General features: G+C 39.8%; 2 protein-coding genes across 12 annotated transcripts in view; one reads left to right on the top strand and one right to left on the bottom strand.

Moving 5' to 3' along the window:
• Positions 1 to 11,869, bottom strand: part of LOC137657824 (ribosome-binding protein 1-like) — a 69,830-nt gene extending 57,961 nt beyond the window's left edge. For 10 of the 11 annotated variants that reach the window (XM_068392379.1, XM_068392381.1, XM_068392386.1 and 7 more), the window contains exons 1-5: positions 11,716 to 11,869; positions 3,157 to 3,359; positions 2,559 to 2,735; positions 598 to 828; positions 32 to 203 (exon numbers count right to left, since the gene is read on the bottom strand). In XM_068392379.1, coding sequence (XP_068248480.1) covers positions 32 to 203; positions 598 to 828; positions 2,559 to 2,735; positions 3,157 to 3,333 — 757 coding nt within the window. In that variant the 5' untranslated portion in view covers positions 3,334 to 3,359; positions 11,716 to 11,869. Of the gene's footprint in view, positions 1 to 31; positions 204 to 597; positions 829 to 2,558; positions 2,736 to 3,156; positions 3,360 to 11,477; positions 11,629 to 11,715 lie in introns of those variants that run through there. The other variant, XM_068392380.1, reaches the window with a different exon arrangement.
• Positions 11,870 to 12,103: 234 nt separating this feature from the next.
• The window catches only part of Enoph (Enolase-phosphatase), a 51,420-nt gene continuing 48,031 nt past the window's right edge, over positions 12,104 to 15,492 (top strand). The window contains exon 1 of the mRNA XM_068391642.1: positions 12,104 to 12,602. Within this exon, the coding sequence (XP_068247743.1) occupies positions 12,321 to 12,602 (282 nt within the window). The 5' untranslated portion in view covers positions 12,104 to 12,320. The remainder of the gene's footprint in view (positions 12,603 to 15,492) is intronic.

The following is a 15,492-nucleotide window of genomic DNA, read 5'->3' as shown; positions in this document are numbered from 1 at the left end:
ATGTCACTGCCCTTAAACTCATGAAACTTACCAGAGGTAGCAGGGCCTTTTTCCTTCTTCTTCTTCTCCTTTTTCTCTTGGGTGGGAGTTACTTTGCCAGTAGCTGGTACTGCTGCAGGAGCAGCTGGTGTTGCATTTTGGACAACCTGAGTCTCGACAGCCTCGATAATCTCAATTTGTTGCCGCTTAACAGGTGCCTCCACCTATGGGCAAAAAAAAAAAGTATTACATTCTAGCAATAAATAAACAAATCTTCTTTATATAATGAAGGAGAACATCAGGCAAAATAACTTAACCCTTTCACCCCCAAAAGGACGTACCGGTACGTTCTTGCAAAACAATTACATGTTTTTACATATTTTTGATAATTTTATGAGAAACTTCAGGCATTTTGCAAAAGATGAGACCAACCTGACCTATCTAGGACAAAAATTAAGCCTGTTAGAGCAATTTAAAAAAAATGTATAGCAAAATGTGCTCGAAATTTAACCTTATGGTGGGGTAAAAGGGTTAATATGGTATATGCTGCAAAAAGTATACTTACAACTAGACCCTATAGATAGGGTTCTTGTACATAAAAACACACTCCACACTAACCTCTTTCTTTGATTCTTTAGTCTGAGGCAATGGGGCGGGTTCAGGAGTGGGTTCCGGTTTCTTGGACTCTGATTTTGGTGCTTCGGCTTTGGTGACTACAACCTCTTCGACCTTCTCCTGCACCTGTTGCTCCTTGGGAGCAGGCGCTTTTGTTTCGGGAGCGGCAGCAACTTCCTTGGCCTTCCTTTCATCCTTTTCCTTCTTCTTATTCTTCTTGTCCTTCTTCTTATCCTGAAAAGTCATATTTGAAAATTTAGATGATTTCAGGAAAAACTCGGGGAGCTCAAGTATCACAAAACACTATAGGGAAATTATGGAATATTTGTTTATTCTAAATTAATCAGAAGACTAAAAGTTCAGCATTAAGACCTATATAGAAAGAAGAAACAATCACTGCTCATGAAAAATATTTTCATACCATTGTAATTTATCAGGTTTTTCAAATAATCATTCTCACATGACCACTACTTCTGTTTGCCAACATTCATGTTGGCTTGCATTTCACGATTCAACTCTTATCTCTAAGCAAAGCAAACATCTCTAAACAAAGCAAAACGCCACCATTGGCCTTGACAAATTCTTTGTTTCAACTAATTTATTTGGGTGTTGGCACTGTCCAATATAATGTCTTTAAACCTCCAAATTCATGAATAAATAGATCACAAATCTCTTGATACCCCTTGAGTTATCCTTAAAAAAGTACACAAAATGCTCTTCTTAAAAAGCTATTTATATCTATTGCCCAAAATAAAGTCATTTGTCTGATTTATATATTCCTATCTTAAGAGGGCCTATAGCTGGCAACTTCTATAAAAGACTTCACAATAATTTCAAAACTTACAATGATACTTCGACAAGGTTTATTTCAGCAATCTATGGATCTAACTTACAGGGATTTAAACTTGGTGCACTTGCTCTTGTTCAATAGTTTCATATTTATCTGTTCAATATTGCAATTTTTCTTATAATATAGTAGACAAGGTCCTCAATGTGCGAACATTTGGAGGTGCTAACAATTCCTACCGAGACCATAAACCTCAGATATAGTATCAATGTCTCACAGGATTGCAGATACAAGGAGAGGGGGTTCCCAGCCCCCTCGTCCCGCCCCTTTTAGTCGCCTCTTACGACACGCAGGGATAACGTTGGCGCTATTCTAATTGTTTTTAATGACCCCGCGGCCACGGGGGGAGGAACGTAGAGGGTAGAGGTCTCCCTTTTAGTTTTGTTTTTCATTTGTTGATGTCGGCTACCCCCCAAAATTGGGGGAAGTGCCTTGGTATATGTATGTATGTAGTATCAAAAGTTCATAATGAAATACAGTAATAAAATAACTTAATGCAGTAAGCAAAACAACATTTGCAATATGAAACAGACCATTTGTTGACTACCGTAGGCCAAAACTCAACAAAATTTGACTTGCTAAACAGGTTCTTGCAACCTATCAAATTTGTATGTTAGAGACTTTCTGTTAAGAAATTTAAAACGAGACTTTTCATATCTGCACTGTGCTACTTTCCCTCTTGGGCCCTTGATGCTCGTACAGTTCTAGTTTTCCAACAAGAAACTGTAAAGCAAATTCATCTCGACCCAATTGGATTTCCGAGTTTGAGCCATTATAATAGGCTAATTGCTGAAGTTAAGGAGGCCACACAAACTTGAGGTATAAGGGTTGGGGATAAGGGCAACCAGCCCTAGGCTGCATTATGCTATAAGGGTTGGGGATAAGGGCAACCAGCCCTAGGCTGCATTATGCTATAAGGGTTGGTGATAAGGGCAACCAGCCCTAGGCTGCATTATGCTATAAGGGTTGGGAATAAGGGCAACCAGCCCTAGGCTGCATTATGCTATAAAGTTGAAACCCTGTACAGCAAGATGGAAGAAAGAAGCCAGAGACAAAATGACATGACCAGAATGCAAGGCCTTATGAAAATTAATTGACAAATACCAGCAGTCTATACCTGTGGGGGTTGAGGTGAAGGCTGGGGTTCAACTACGGACGCCGGGGGAGTAGGTGTGGGAGTTGGTTCTTGCTTGGGCTCTGGCTCCGACTCTGGTTCTGTTACGACAACCGGTGCCGCTGCTGCCTTTGCAGAAGGCTCGGTGTCTGTGTCCTTCCTAACTTTCTGCTTTTTAGGCTGAAAAATAAAGAAAGGTTAATTTCATTACAAAAGTAGTGTGCAATGAATTTTTGACATTTCAAAAAGAGAAAAAACATAACATTTCCTGTACTAATTACACATTACTTCAAAATATCAGTAACAGTATTACTGAACACATCACAATACTGCTAAATTAAACCCAAATTTGAAAGTTTGCTCTTTCCTTTATTGCAAAACCTGTAGTCTACTATTCTTGAATGAGTAGGTGATTTCCATTTAAGACTGATAACAGCTGCTCGGTTCCATAAACTTCGACCTTTTTACTAAATGATGCAAAGAGGAAAAATTGAATATTATTACAAACCTGTGTATTCAAACATTACCCTAACCCAATCAACTTAAGTACAGTATAGTACTTCCTTGTAAAGTCTCAAAAAAAGAAAAAAAGTCAACATACCTTTGGCCTGTAGTATTTCATTTTCTCAGACTTCACTGGTGCTGTTTCTTGCTCTCTCATCTGACGCTGTTCTGCAAGGGCCACTTCAAAAGGGGTTTCCTTCGTGCCAAGGGTTGCAAGGATGTACACAACCACTGTCAATACCAGCACCACCCCGCCGAGCACAAAAACGTCCATTGTGCACTATGCTAAAAAGCCAATACCTACGGGGAAAATGTATCGTGTTATTAATTTGCTCAATTTCAATGCAAAGGTCTCCTAAAACTTATATTGCTGTCTCTATAACTTTCCCTACTATTTAGAAAATACCACAGGGTGTGTTCCAGGGGCCTTGATATTGACAATGGTTTAAACTAACATACTGCAGTTCTTTAACCCTTTTACCCCCAAAGGACGTACTGGTACGTTTCACAAAAGCCATCCCTTTACCCCCTTGGACGTACCGGTACGTCCTTGCAAAAAAATGCTATAAAAATTTTTTTTTCAAATTTTTTGAAAAAAATCAGGCATTTTCCAAGAGAATGAGACCAACCTGACCTCTCTATGACAAAAATTAAGGCTGTTAGAGCAATTTAAAAAACATATACTGCAAAATGTGCTGGGAAAAAAATAACCCCCTGGGGGTTAAGGGTTGGAAATTTCCAAAGAGCCTGGGTGTAAAAGGGTTAAAAGGAATAACTAGCAAAAGTTAGTTATAAATCTCAATGGCTTGTCAAATGTTATTCTATACATAAATATAACTGAATTACTATGCAATCACCATTATTAAGCTACAATCGTAGATGGAAAAGCAGGATACTAAAAGCCCAAGGGCTCCAACACGGAAAGTAGCCCAGTATGGAAATAAGGAAACATATGGAATAGTGTGCCTCAGTGAACCGTCAAGCAAGAGTAATCCAACCCCATACAGCAGAAGACCAGAGGCTATGGCACCACTGAAGATTAGAGAACAGTGGCTACATTTTGTAGTGTCCTCGTAAAAGAGCTGCTTAGAATAGCTAAAGTCTTTCTTCTACCCCTACCAAGTGGAAAGTAACCACTAAATTACAATGCAGTAGTTAACCCGTTGAGTATAGATTTTTGTGTTATCTTAGTGTTGTCAGGTGTATGAAGAAAGAGGAGAATGTGTAAAGAATAGGACAGACTTTTCAGTTTATGTGTAGGCAAAGGAAAAATTAGTTATAACCAGAGTATCCTGATCTAATTCTATTTGCATAACATTCAACACTTCATATTTTCACCCCCACAGGTCTGGCCAAGTTATCGTTTATGAAAACTGGCATTCAACAAAATGAGGAGAGCACTGTATACTTGAGTAGTAATCTATTTTAAGGTAATTTGTATTCTTCCTAGCTATACAAATCAAAGACCTTTAGGTGGGGAATATGTTTTCAGCATGAGCTGGACGGCCGTTGAATCATTTTAACAAGCCGTAAAGCGACAGGTGGAAGCCAGGACGAGGTCACTTATATCTTTCAGCTAAGGAGGAAGATTGGTGTGTGGCCAAAGGACTGACACTGTCTTTCCCAAAGGGAATACCAGACCTGCATAACATGCCTGACGTATGATGATCAACAGGTTGGTATATATTCTACAACCTTCCCCTCATCTCGGGAGGATGGAGGAGAACTTCTCCGAGTTCTAAGGAATGGAGCTAAAAAGTGTAGTTTACCAGCATCAAGTCAAATCTGGCTAGTACCGCTTCGTCACCCAAGAGTGGGACGGAAAGAATAGAGGTGAGCAGTCATTCTGCCCCCATTCCACAAATACATTGACCTGTTACCATAAACAAGATACTTGCTTTACAGCTTTGTTGGTTTGGTGAACAACTATTCTGTAGTCAGTTCCGGTCATAGCAGATACCTCAACACTCTCAGGAGTTAATGAGCATGCAATACAAATTGACTCACCAAGTCCAAAAGATATCATGTTCAATACACCTCTCCTTTGGTTCTGCCAGTGCTAAAGACGACGTATCTCTTGCTAGAGGTCCCAAGCCACAACTAAGGTGAACACCTTAGGAGCAATACAAAGTTCAGAGTCCAGTGTCCTGAAATGGTACATTATACTATTGAGGCATGAAGTCTTCCTCTTTGAGGGAACTCTTCCACCAGGAAGGGCCTACTATAAAAGCAGAGATTCATCTTGAACGACTTCGAGAGCATTCCTACCTAACATCCCCCCTCCCTTTCTCCACATGACAAGAGGTCATGGCCTCGGCCCCACCCATTACAACTCGGAGGCTGAAACCCAGGGACAGAACTCGCCCCTTGAAGAGATATGGTGTTGAAACGACACCTTTCCTACAATTATAGAGGACTGGACTACTTTTCAGAAGTGTGAAGAAAGTCGGAAGACAAAGAGGTCGACAAGGAGAGAGGAAAAAGAAAGCGAAATTTTCTTTTTCCTTCCAACCCTCCTCTCAGGCACTGCAAGCAGAGGCGTTGAAGTCTGCGAGACCCAGACAACAATGCTCCCCCAAAGGAGAGTAATCACAGTGGTTGCTCCAACAGGAACCACAACACTGGGGAGGGGTAGCACCACACTTAAAGATGAGCAGAAGTCCCCAGAACCTCCAGGCACAAGAGTTAGGGGGGTAAGGCTCGTAGAAGGGGAGAGGGGCTCTGGCTGACCAGGTTAGGGGCATGCATGGAGACCAACCAACCCCAGGGGAACCACTGGAGATATCACAGGAGCCACCGACACCAAGAAACACTGACCACGCTCTTTACCACCGATATCACCAAGGAAAAGACCGGCACTGGGGCCACTGAAAGACACAACGAGGCCAAAATCTTTTCTTAGACCACAATAGTCGTCAGCAGTACCACAAATGGATTAGAGCTTCCATCTTCATACACACCACCAGAAACTGAGAACCTAACCAAAGTTCCGAGGGCTCCTCGTTCCTCAACGCAAACTACCCAGGGACCGAGCCATGGGTAAAAGCGCAGGAAGGGTATTAGCAGATGCAGCGAATGAGCGGAAGTAAGAAAAAAGCTCTCTTCCTCCCCCTCAAAGCACACACCTGAAACTGCATAGGAGGCTACGACATACACTTGCCATACAGGGGTAACTGTGAACAATTATGTCCCTAACAAGATGCAATGTGAATCTACAGTCTGTTAAATAACAACCGGATTTAAAGTCCATCCAATCACGTACAAGTGTGTGGCTTTACATAACAATCAAGAGCTAGCATTCACTTCCTGAGAGAAAAAGAAAAGTTTAAGGGGGCAAGAGTATGTCCTTGCTCCCACCTGTTGCTTAACTACTCGTCATAACGATTCAACGACTTCCCTACCTAAAGGAAAAAAGTTTTGCTTTCAAGATTTGGGGCTGTACAAGCCTGAAACACAGTTACTGTACAGTACCATCTACGCTTTCCAAATCCACCGATTAACGCATATTACCGAAGGATTTAGAAAAATAATCGTACAGACCTAATAAAGAAGCTCAAAGGTTTGGTCCAATTTTTCTTTTAAAAGCACTGTATAACCTATAGCGTATAGTTTAACATAAATTGTACACCACTTCGCTAATTGTAACCTTACTAGTTTAGTATATACTGTATTCACTTATGAACGGATCATTGATACAGATAATGTAAACTGAATAAGAACACATGAGTATATTAAAGTCGGGTAAACAGGAGTTGCAGAATAAACTAGTGTGAAGTAAAGATATGGAATCCTAGACTAGACTAACAAGAAGGATACAGTTGACCCTTTTACCCCCGCCATAAGGTTAAATTTCGAGCACATTTTGCTATATATTTTTTTCAAATTGCTCTAACAGCCTTAATTTTTGTCATAGAGAGGTCAGGTTGGTCTCATTCTTTTGGAAAATGCCTGAAGTTTCTCTTAAAGTTATCAAAAACATGTTAATAACAGTGTTTTGCAAGAATGTACCGGTACGTCCTTTGGGGGCGAAAGGGTTAAGAGTACAATTGCCATTGTACAGTACAGGTACACGGATCATGGTCTGTACAGTACATAAAAAGTTTGACATGACAGTTCAGCTTCACCAAAATACTCCATAAAGCTGAATTTGCCATCAAAGATTCCCGGCAAGGCCATCTTTAAAAGTGAAATTAAGCTTGAGGCTACAGACTCATAGCGGAACTTTTGTAGTTCACCGGGACGGAGTCTGTAATATTTCAAATTCATAACTAAAAATAACTTTTCAAACGGGAAATAACTAAAACAACACCGTCTAACCTAGGAACTGTACCCTTACATACCAACTGGGGGGAAACTGCCGTATTCTTAGACTAAGACCAAGTCTCAACCCTGTGTTTTCTTCCTAACCGGCTTCACTTCTGGCAAGATATTAACGTTAAATCACAAAACTAGCCTCATAATTCAGACCAAGATACTGTAAAAACCTTCCCCATACAGATAATCGATTTGAAATCACTACGTGAACTTGCACTTATTCTGATGAACTAGATTTGCCCCCTCATAGCTTCCAGACCATCTGAGGATCAGGTGACGCACTATGGCGTCATGCATTCATGTAACTACAAGTAGCAGATAGAAAATTTATTTAGCTTCCCGATGCTATATTAAACTGATTTCTACCTATAATTTTGTTTGTTATGCTACAAAACGTGGGTTGACAAACGACGTTATTACTCCCTCGTCAAAAATCACGAGCCTGACAGCAATTTTGCCATTGCTGGAATCACATTAATGCCAATAAACATCAGCCCTACATACAATGAAACATGTACAGCATTCATATTCTCTCTCGACACTTTTCTTGCCAAATCGCTTTTACTGTACATACAATATGCAACTTTTGTCGGAAAGTGTCCCTCTTTAAAATAATCTCCTATTTTTTTTCTCTGCATACAACACGGCAGCCACTTGCAACTTCAGACACATTCCACCAGGCAAACCAACAGGAATATTACCTAGAATAAGGTTCCCAACCTAACCCAACTTAGCGATGATGTGTCCTTACCTACAATGGGGGGGGGGGGGGGGGAAGACAGGATGCTGTGAAAATTCCCCCAACCTTAAGTGTCATATCTTGCGCTATAGTTTGGAGGGTGTGAAACTAATGGAGTCTGATGGTCTCAGTCGGGGTAGAGAAGTGATTAATAAAATGGGCTACTTTCTATGACTCATAATTTGTCTCCCATATACACTAAAAAAAATACTTTGCAGTCAGAAATGGAGTACGAACATTGTCGTCATTTTTTGGTTATCAAAATATAAAACTTCTTGTAACACCTCCAAAGATGGTGTTATTCCTTTAACATACATTAATTACCACAGTTTGGGCACTTGACACAAATCATGACAGACAATCTATTAGTAGCTCCATGCTTAAAACAAGTGGAAATTACTGTATAATAGTAATGTTCAAAACCAGGGCACAGAAACACATTTCCAAAGCAAGAGCAAGAAAGAACTGTACAGAAGCAAAGACTGAGTGGGTGCAGCAATTAAGGTAGGCAATAACACCAAAAAAAGAACGAGGATCGCTAAAACACCTAACCTAACTTACAAGCTGCGTCCTTCCTGTCTTACCTAATGGGGGGGGGGGATTTAATGTTCCACCGAGATCCAACTTAGACCACCGTTAGCTTAGTGATAGAATTAAAAATAAAGAGTTATGGGGCATGAGGACTCATACATACACCCCTTCATCTCAAAGTATACAGTACAAACTTTTAATGGTAAATAGTTTACGATACCACGCTCTCCATTTACTCCAAAATAATGCAATCTCATTTTTTATCTTCTTGCACAGTAATTAGGTGGTTATTTAAATTCTGGGAAAGCAATAATTTGCAAGATATATTGAGGAAGGGGTTATCAAAAGAAAATAGCTCGGTTGCCTCACTAAACGACTTGGAACTGACATGTCAACATAGTCAACCAAACAGAATTCGTGATGCCAGCGTACATAAACAGAAGTTCGTGAAGGTAGCGCGCATTTGATATACTGTATATTCAAAATATGCTTAGTTAAAAATGGATTAATTACTCACAAGTGTCCATAGAATAAATGGACACTTTTGAGTAATCACTCAATTTTTGATTAAGTATATTTTGAATATACAGTATATCAAATGTACGCTGGCATTACGAACTTCTGTTTATGTACGCTGGCATCACGAATTCTGTTTGGTTGACTATGTTGACATGTCAGTTCCAAGTCGTTTCGTGAGGAAACCGAGCTATTTTCTTTTTATAACCCCTTCCTCAACATATCTTGCTAATTATTGCTTTCCCAGAATTTAAATAACCACCTAGTTACTGTGCAAGAAGATGAAAATTGCAAGATTGCATTATTTTGGAGTAAATGGAGAGCGTGGTGTTGTGATCAATTACCTATTGTTTTGCAGTATTCTTTTTTTTTTTTTACCTTGAGGCCCTTGTATAATGATGGACAGGACATATGCCTTGGATAGAACACCTAACCTAACTTACAAGCTGCGTCCTTCCTGTCTTACCTGATGGGAGGGGGGATTTAATGTTCCACCGAGACCCAACTTAGACTGCCGTTTGCTTGGTGATAGTTAAAAATCAAGGAGTTATGGGGCAATCATACATACAGTACAATCTTTTTACGATATCCAAGACAATTTCTAATGGGCTTGTCTCAAAAAGTTTGTTCGGCTGAAAAACCACTACAAAAGGGAACCCAGGGATAAGGTAAGGACACAAAGAACTGCGAGCTTCGACACGGCCGCACCAACACGTAGGTACGGACAGGTGTTTTAGGTCAGGTTAGAACCTTGGATTAGGTCATATCCCCTGGGTGTATGTGCGACGAGCTATACCCCAAAACTAACTAATTTTTAATTCTACTGCCGAGAATAGGGCAGTCTAATGGGGGTCGCAGGGAGGATGATAGCCCAACCGTTAAGTGTATGCAAGGACATGGCTCTTAGGCAAGCTTGGTGGGGAAGTTTACGTAGGGTGGTCTCCTATGCATGCGGGAGGGGGTGTATGTATGATAGCGGCCGCCTGTATTTATCATTGTCTAACTTAGAATACGGCAGTGTAAGGGGGATTGCAGGCCCCACCCCCACCGTTAGGTAAGGACACGGCTTGTAGGTTAGGTTAAGGGGGAAAGTTTAGGTTAGTTGTTTTCCATTTTTAATCAACGCATGAGGGACTGGCCGCTGATATACAAAGGCTCCGCGGGAGGTCCTACTCGTCATTATACAATGTCTCCCAACTTTTTTCGGACACACGGTCTTTCCAAACCTAGCTTCTTGTATTTCAAATTTCTTTGTAACTTGATAAATACATATTTCCACCAAAATCTGTCTTTGAAAACATTCTAATTGCCTGTTAATACAGCAGGGACACGTTCGTGTTTTCCGTTTAGCATTACGAAGAGAAAAAAAAGATTCTTTGACTTTGGAAAGTTTCGAATATCAATAAATTCTAAATTTTGGAAGAAAACATTAACATAATAGCAACAAGACGAGCATTTCCTGATAATATACCATATTTACCATATTACAATACGAAACATCAAGAGATTGGCATTTTATATAACCTTACCCAGTCCCAACCTGGGTCAAAGTTCTCAGGCCTCACCAGGCTGGCCTAGCCCATGCAATCACAGCAACCTTATACGAAAAACGGTTCTCAGTGAAACTACAATTAAAAAAAAAAAACCGGAATTATAAAACCACTGACCTACGTGTACCGTTAGCTGACGAGAGTATGTACTGATTGGCAATTATAGTTCCGGTTATAATATTTCCTAATAAATTACTGATTTTCCTAAAGGAAAACTATAGTTTTCTTCGAAAATAACAATTATTACAAGGGCTAATATAGTTAGAGAGATATACCTATAATTTTACCTTTCGAGAGGTCAAAGCTGGCCGATTTGCTCAAGCCCTCGCCTGCCTTACCAACGTCAACTTACAACACTAAACCAAGAATTAAACACAGATCACCTATTTAATAATCCGAGGGGTGCACGTCCACCAAAAAAGCTAGAAGTACACGATAAAAACGCCGTGTAAGACGAGGAATGTGGTGTTGAAACCCGGGGAGGCGAAGACACGACACCATGTCGTGTTCATCGTTTAGACCACGATTTAAACACACGTCACCTATTTAATGATCTGAGAGGTGCACGTCCACCAAAACACTAGAAATACACGATTACAAATGCCGTGTAAAACGAGGACTATGACATTAAACCCCGGGGGAGGCGAAGACACACGGCACGGTCCCGTGTTCATTGTTTACCAACATGCCACCGTCCCTGCCAAAACTAAGGCATTTAAACCGGGCCGAGTTTAAAGGAAAAGCCTTCCTAAGGATCGCCTCAATTACCGTTGCGGAAATATCCTTCTGACGGCGACAGGAGAGACACACATAAAGGAAACAACATCCACACCACACACGCACACACACACCCGCCCACTGCAAGTCCTGAGAGTGAAACGACTTTGACAGACAGACCGGGGGGCCAGACGACTGTGGCTTCCAGATTGCCGTGGCTTTTTCGGCGCCCGAGGATTTAATGTTAGACTTTAAAGGGTTTAAAAGTCGCTTCTCGCGACGGTCTCACCTTTCTGACAACTGTAGACGAGGATTAAGTACATGGAACGGTTAATAATTGTAATTGGGCAGGACAAGACATAGAGAGAGATAGTGCCGCTCCCTCCCCCTGCCTCACTCACACTGGCCACCCATCGGCTTTGTAAAAAGGCTCCTCATTGGCTGTTACTCGCCTTGCCATTTAGGATTAATTATGGAGGAAAATATAGATTTATTTCTTTATTAGATAGAGATACTATATTTAATTATCGTTTAAAACTAATAAAATATATTTATAATAATTTATATATAAATATATTCATAAAATAAAAGCTAATATTTAAGAAATATGATATTTACACAAAGTTTCTCCATGATCAATTCTTCCAAGTCATGGCTGTTCCGGTCGGTGTGTTCCTCCTCCCTGCCACGTAGCCGCCATGGTAACTCTTAAACAAACACCTAACGCGGCTGAATTAACTTTTTTTACGACTTATTTCTAACTCGTCTATGTCGTAATGAATGATAATTGATATATCCCTTCAGGAAAAGGCACCACGTATTATATTTGTCAGCACTGTCTCTTCATGCATGAGTCATGAAACTCTTACTTCAAGAATTATTAAGAAAGCATAAATGTTATTCATGAATAATGAAATTATCCTCATTCTAAACCTCACGGCCACATTCAGTGGGAGAAACAAAAACATTTTTTTTTTCCATATTCATTCATCCATTGATAACCGGCTCTTTCTTAGTCGTGGGAACAGAGAAGAAGAAATAGTGGTTAAAATCATTTGTGTCTTTCGAAATTTTACAATGAAGAGAGCCATAACCGAAGGTATTATCGCTGCCAAAGATGCTAGAATCATAATGCTAGACATTGAAGGTACAACAACCTCTATAAGTTTCGTAAAGGTGAGTTTTGGTAGACATAACGCTCTAAAACAACAGGTGCATTTTAAGTCAGCTGTTAAAGCAAGTTGGATTGGAGGCTGCAGTGTTGCCAGATGGGTTAGTGGTAAAAATCCCCAAAACTCATGATAAAAATCCCCAAAACTCGTGATAAAAATCCCCAAAAACAACCCAAAAATCTCCATTTCCACAAATATATTTTCTTACTCATATAGAAATTACTCACCCTACTTCATATAGAGTTCAAGTAAACTAATGGCAACAGTATAAAGATTTACGAATATTTGTTTCTTCTTAGAAATTTGCACAGAATATCCCCATTAGACTCCCAAAAATCCCCAAATCTAGGGATAAATTCCCATATCTGGCAACACTGGGAGGCTGGTGGCTGGCTGTCTGTGCCGAGCCGATAAGTGTGACGTAATCATCTCCTATATAGACTATAACGTATGGTTTTTTTATTGTTTTTTTATTTTCCTTTCCGAATATCATTCAGAAACATCTGCTATATAGATTGTAGCTCATGTTTTTCCATATATTTCTTTTCTCCATTCTGAAAATCATTTAGAAACATCTATATAGACTGTAGCACATGTTTTTTTTTCCTTTATTTCATTTCTCATTTCTGAAAATCATTTAGAAACTGTAATTATTCCACGGGTGAAATAGTTTTACCCTTTTTAAAATAATATTTTCAGAGCATTTTGAAATATCAATTTCATATCCGGGTCATCGACTCAAATCGAAGTCCTGCTCGTTTGTATAATTTAACTTATCGTGAGTATTGATTCAAAAATAGTTTACTCCGGCAATGTTAACTTGTAAAAAGAGTCTTGGACGGCTTAAGGCGGCCAAATATGGTGGCCAATATTTTCTGGTTGGTGTCTGGACTTTGAGAGTCCACTGTCCTGGCCAGAAGAAGATTAGCATTTTTTCTCCTACGTTTTCGTTATCTGTCATTTTGTTTCGTTCGGGAAGCTGCATTTGTTTAGGCGGTAATTTTTGTGCCTGTCGGTAGAATTTTCGCCATTATTATTATTTTCTATTATAATTATTACGTTTATAGTCATATTATTGCTCTTGCAAAGTGTGATTTGCCTGTTTTTCCTTTTAGCCTTCAGGGAGAGCGAAATTCAACCATAAGCGCTCTTCTAACCTTTAAACCCTCCTGGGGTGAAGACCTGGACTGGCATAAGGCCACTTTTATACGAACCTTACCAATCACTATCTAAATAAAAATAATTCATTACCTTTTAGCTCTGATATTTTTGGAATGGGTGAACGGTATTTAATAATACCAGACAGGGCTATTTAATAGGTAGGCCTAGGGATTAAAAGGCACCCGTTATTAGAGGATAGGCCTCGAGAAGAACAAATATTTTGTAACACAGACTTTTAAGTTTTAATGAGTTATTTCTGTCTTCTAATCTGTTGTGGTGACCAATGTGGTAACGTCCCTGACTGGTGAACGCCTGACTGGAGTTCGAGTCCCGCTGAAACTCGCTAGTTTCTTCGGTTGTTGCAACCTCATCATCCTTGGGAGCTAAGGATGGGGTGTTTGGGGAAGCCTGTAGATCTATCTGCTGAGTCATCAGCAGCAATTGTCTGGCCCTCCTTGGTCCTTGCTTGGGTGGAGAGGGGATTTTTGGCATTAGATTTTAAAGATATTTAACAAATCAGAAACACAGTTATTTTAGTTTTGAGTTACAAAGTGGGTTAATCTTTGATAAATTATAAGAATTATTTGATTTAAAGTAAATTAGAATTATTTTATTATTACCTCCATCAACGAAGTTGGAAGGAGGTTATGTTTCCACCCCTGTTTGTGCGTGTGTTTGTTTGTGAACAGCTTCTTGGCCACAATTTTAATCGTAGAGTAATGAAACTTGCAGGTATTAACTGTTATGCAAAAAAAAAAACTGGAAATTATTAAATTTTGGAAGGTCAAGGTCATGGTTAAGCAAAATGTCCAATTCACTTAATCAGCCATAAGTTTGGATATCGTTGTCACAGAGACTTCAAACTTGGTTCATATTTGAGTGTATGAAAATCCACGCCAAATAATACATTATAAGGTCAAAGGTCAAGGTCGAACAAGTGGACGAGAAATAAGCTGCCGCGGCGGAGGTCTGCGCTCTACTGAGTGCCCCTCTAGTTATTATTTCCATAACATTCTGTTCTACATTTGAGCAGATTAAACCTCTCTAGGCCGAAGGATTTTGTATTAAATAGGTCAAAAGTCCTACAAAAATAGGGAAGATGGGTAGCTATATGGAAAAGGACCAAATTAAAAATGTACTATACAGTTTTTGGAAAGCAGCGCCTAGCTGTTATACCTTCAAGCGTATCCTTTACTTTTAACTGAACAAATCTGCCTGTACAGACTACAGAACAAACCTTCACAGGCAGATCTGAAGGTACTTCACCTCACTTGCACTTTTCTTGTGGACACCATTGTCTTTTGAGAAGGCAAAGGCAGATGATGAAGTTCATGACCCAGTGATATATGCATTGTCGTCTGGTTGGGAACAATGTAAACCTTTGACGGGAAAGGGTGATTGTACCTGACCAATCTGTCTGCATCAAGGCCTTTATTCAGCCATGATTTGCTTGTATACACCCTGACTGTTCAGAGCAGGGTATAAACTCACTGGGTTATTTTCCCTGTTGGAGCCCCTGGGCTTATAGCATCCTGCTTTTCCAACTAGGGCTGTAGCTTAGCATTTAATAATAATAATGATATTAATAATAATAATAGTAATAATTTGCTGTACTGTAATTGTTCAGTGACCACTTTCCTCTCGGTAAGGGTAGAAGGGACTCTTTGGCAGCTCTTCTAGGAGGACACTCCAAATCCAAACCATTGTTTTCTAGTCTTGGATAGTGCCATAGC

Source organism: Palaemon carinicauda, chromosome 18, assembly GCF_036898095.1.
Source record: "Palaemon carinicauda isolate YSFRI2023 chromosome 18, ASM3689809v2, whole genome shotgun sequence".
Lineage (NCBI taxonomy): Eukaryota > Metazoa > Arthropoda > Malacostraca > Decapoda > Palaemonidae > Palaemon > Palaemon carinicauda.
Note: the sequence above shows the minus strand (reverse complement) of the source record. Positions and strands in the feature narration are given on the sequence as shown.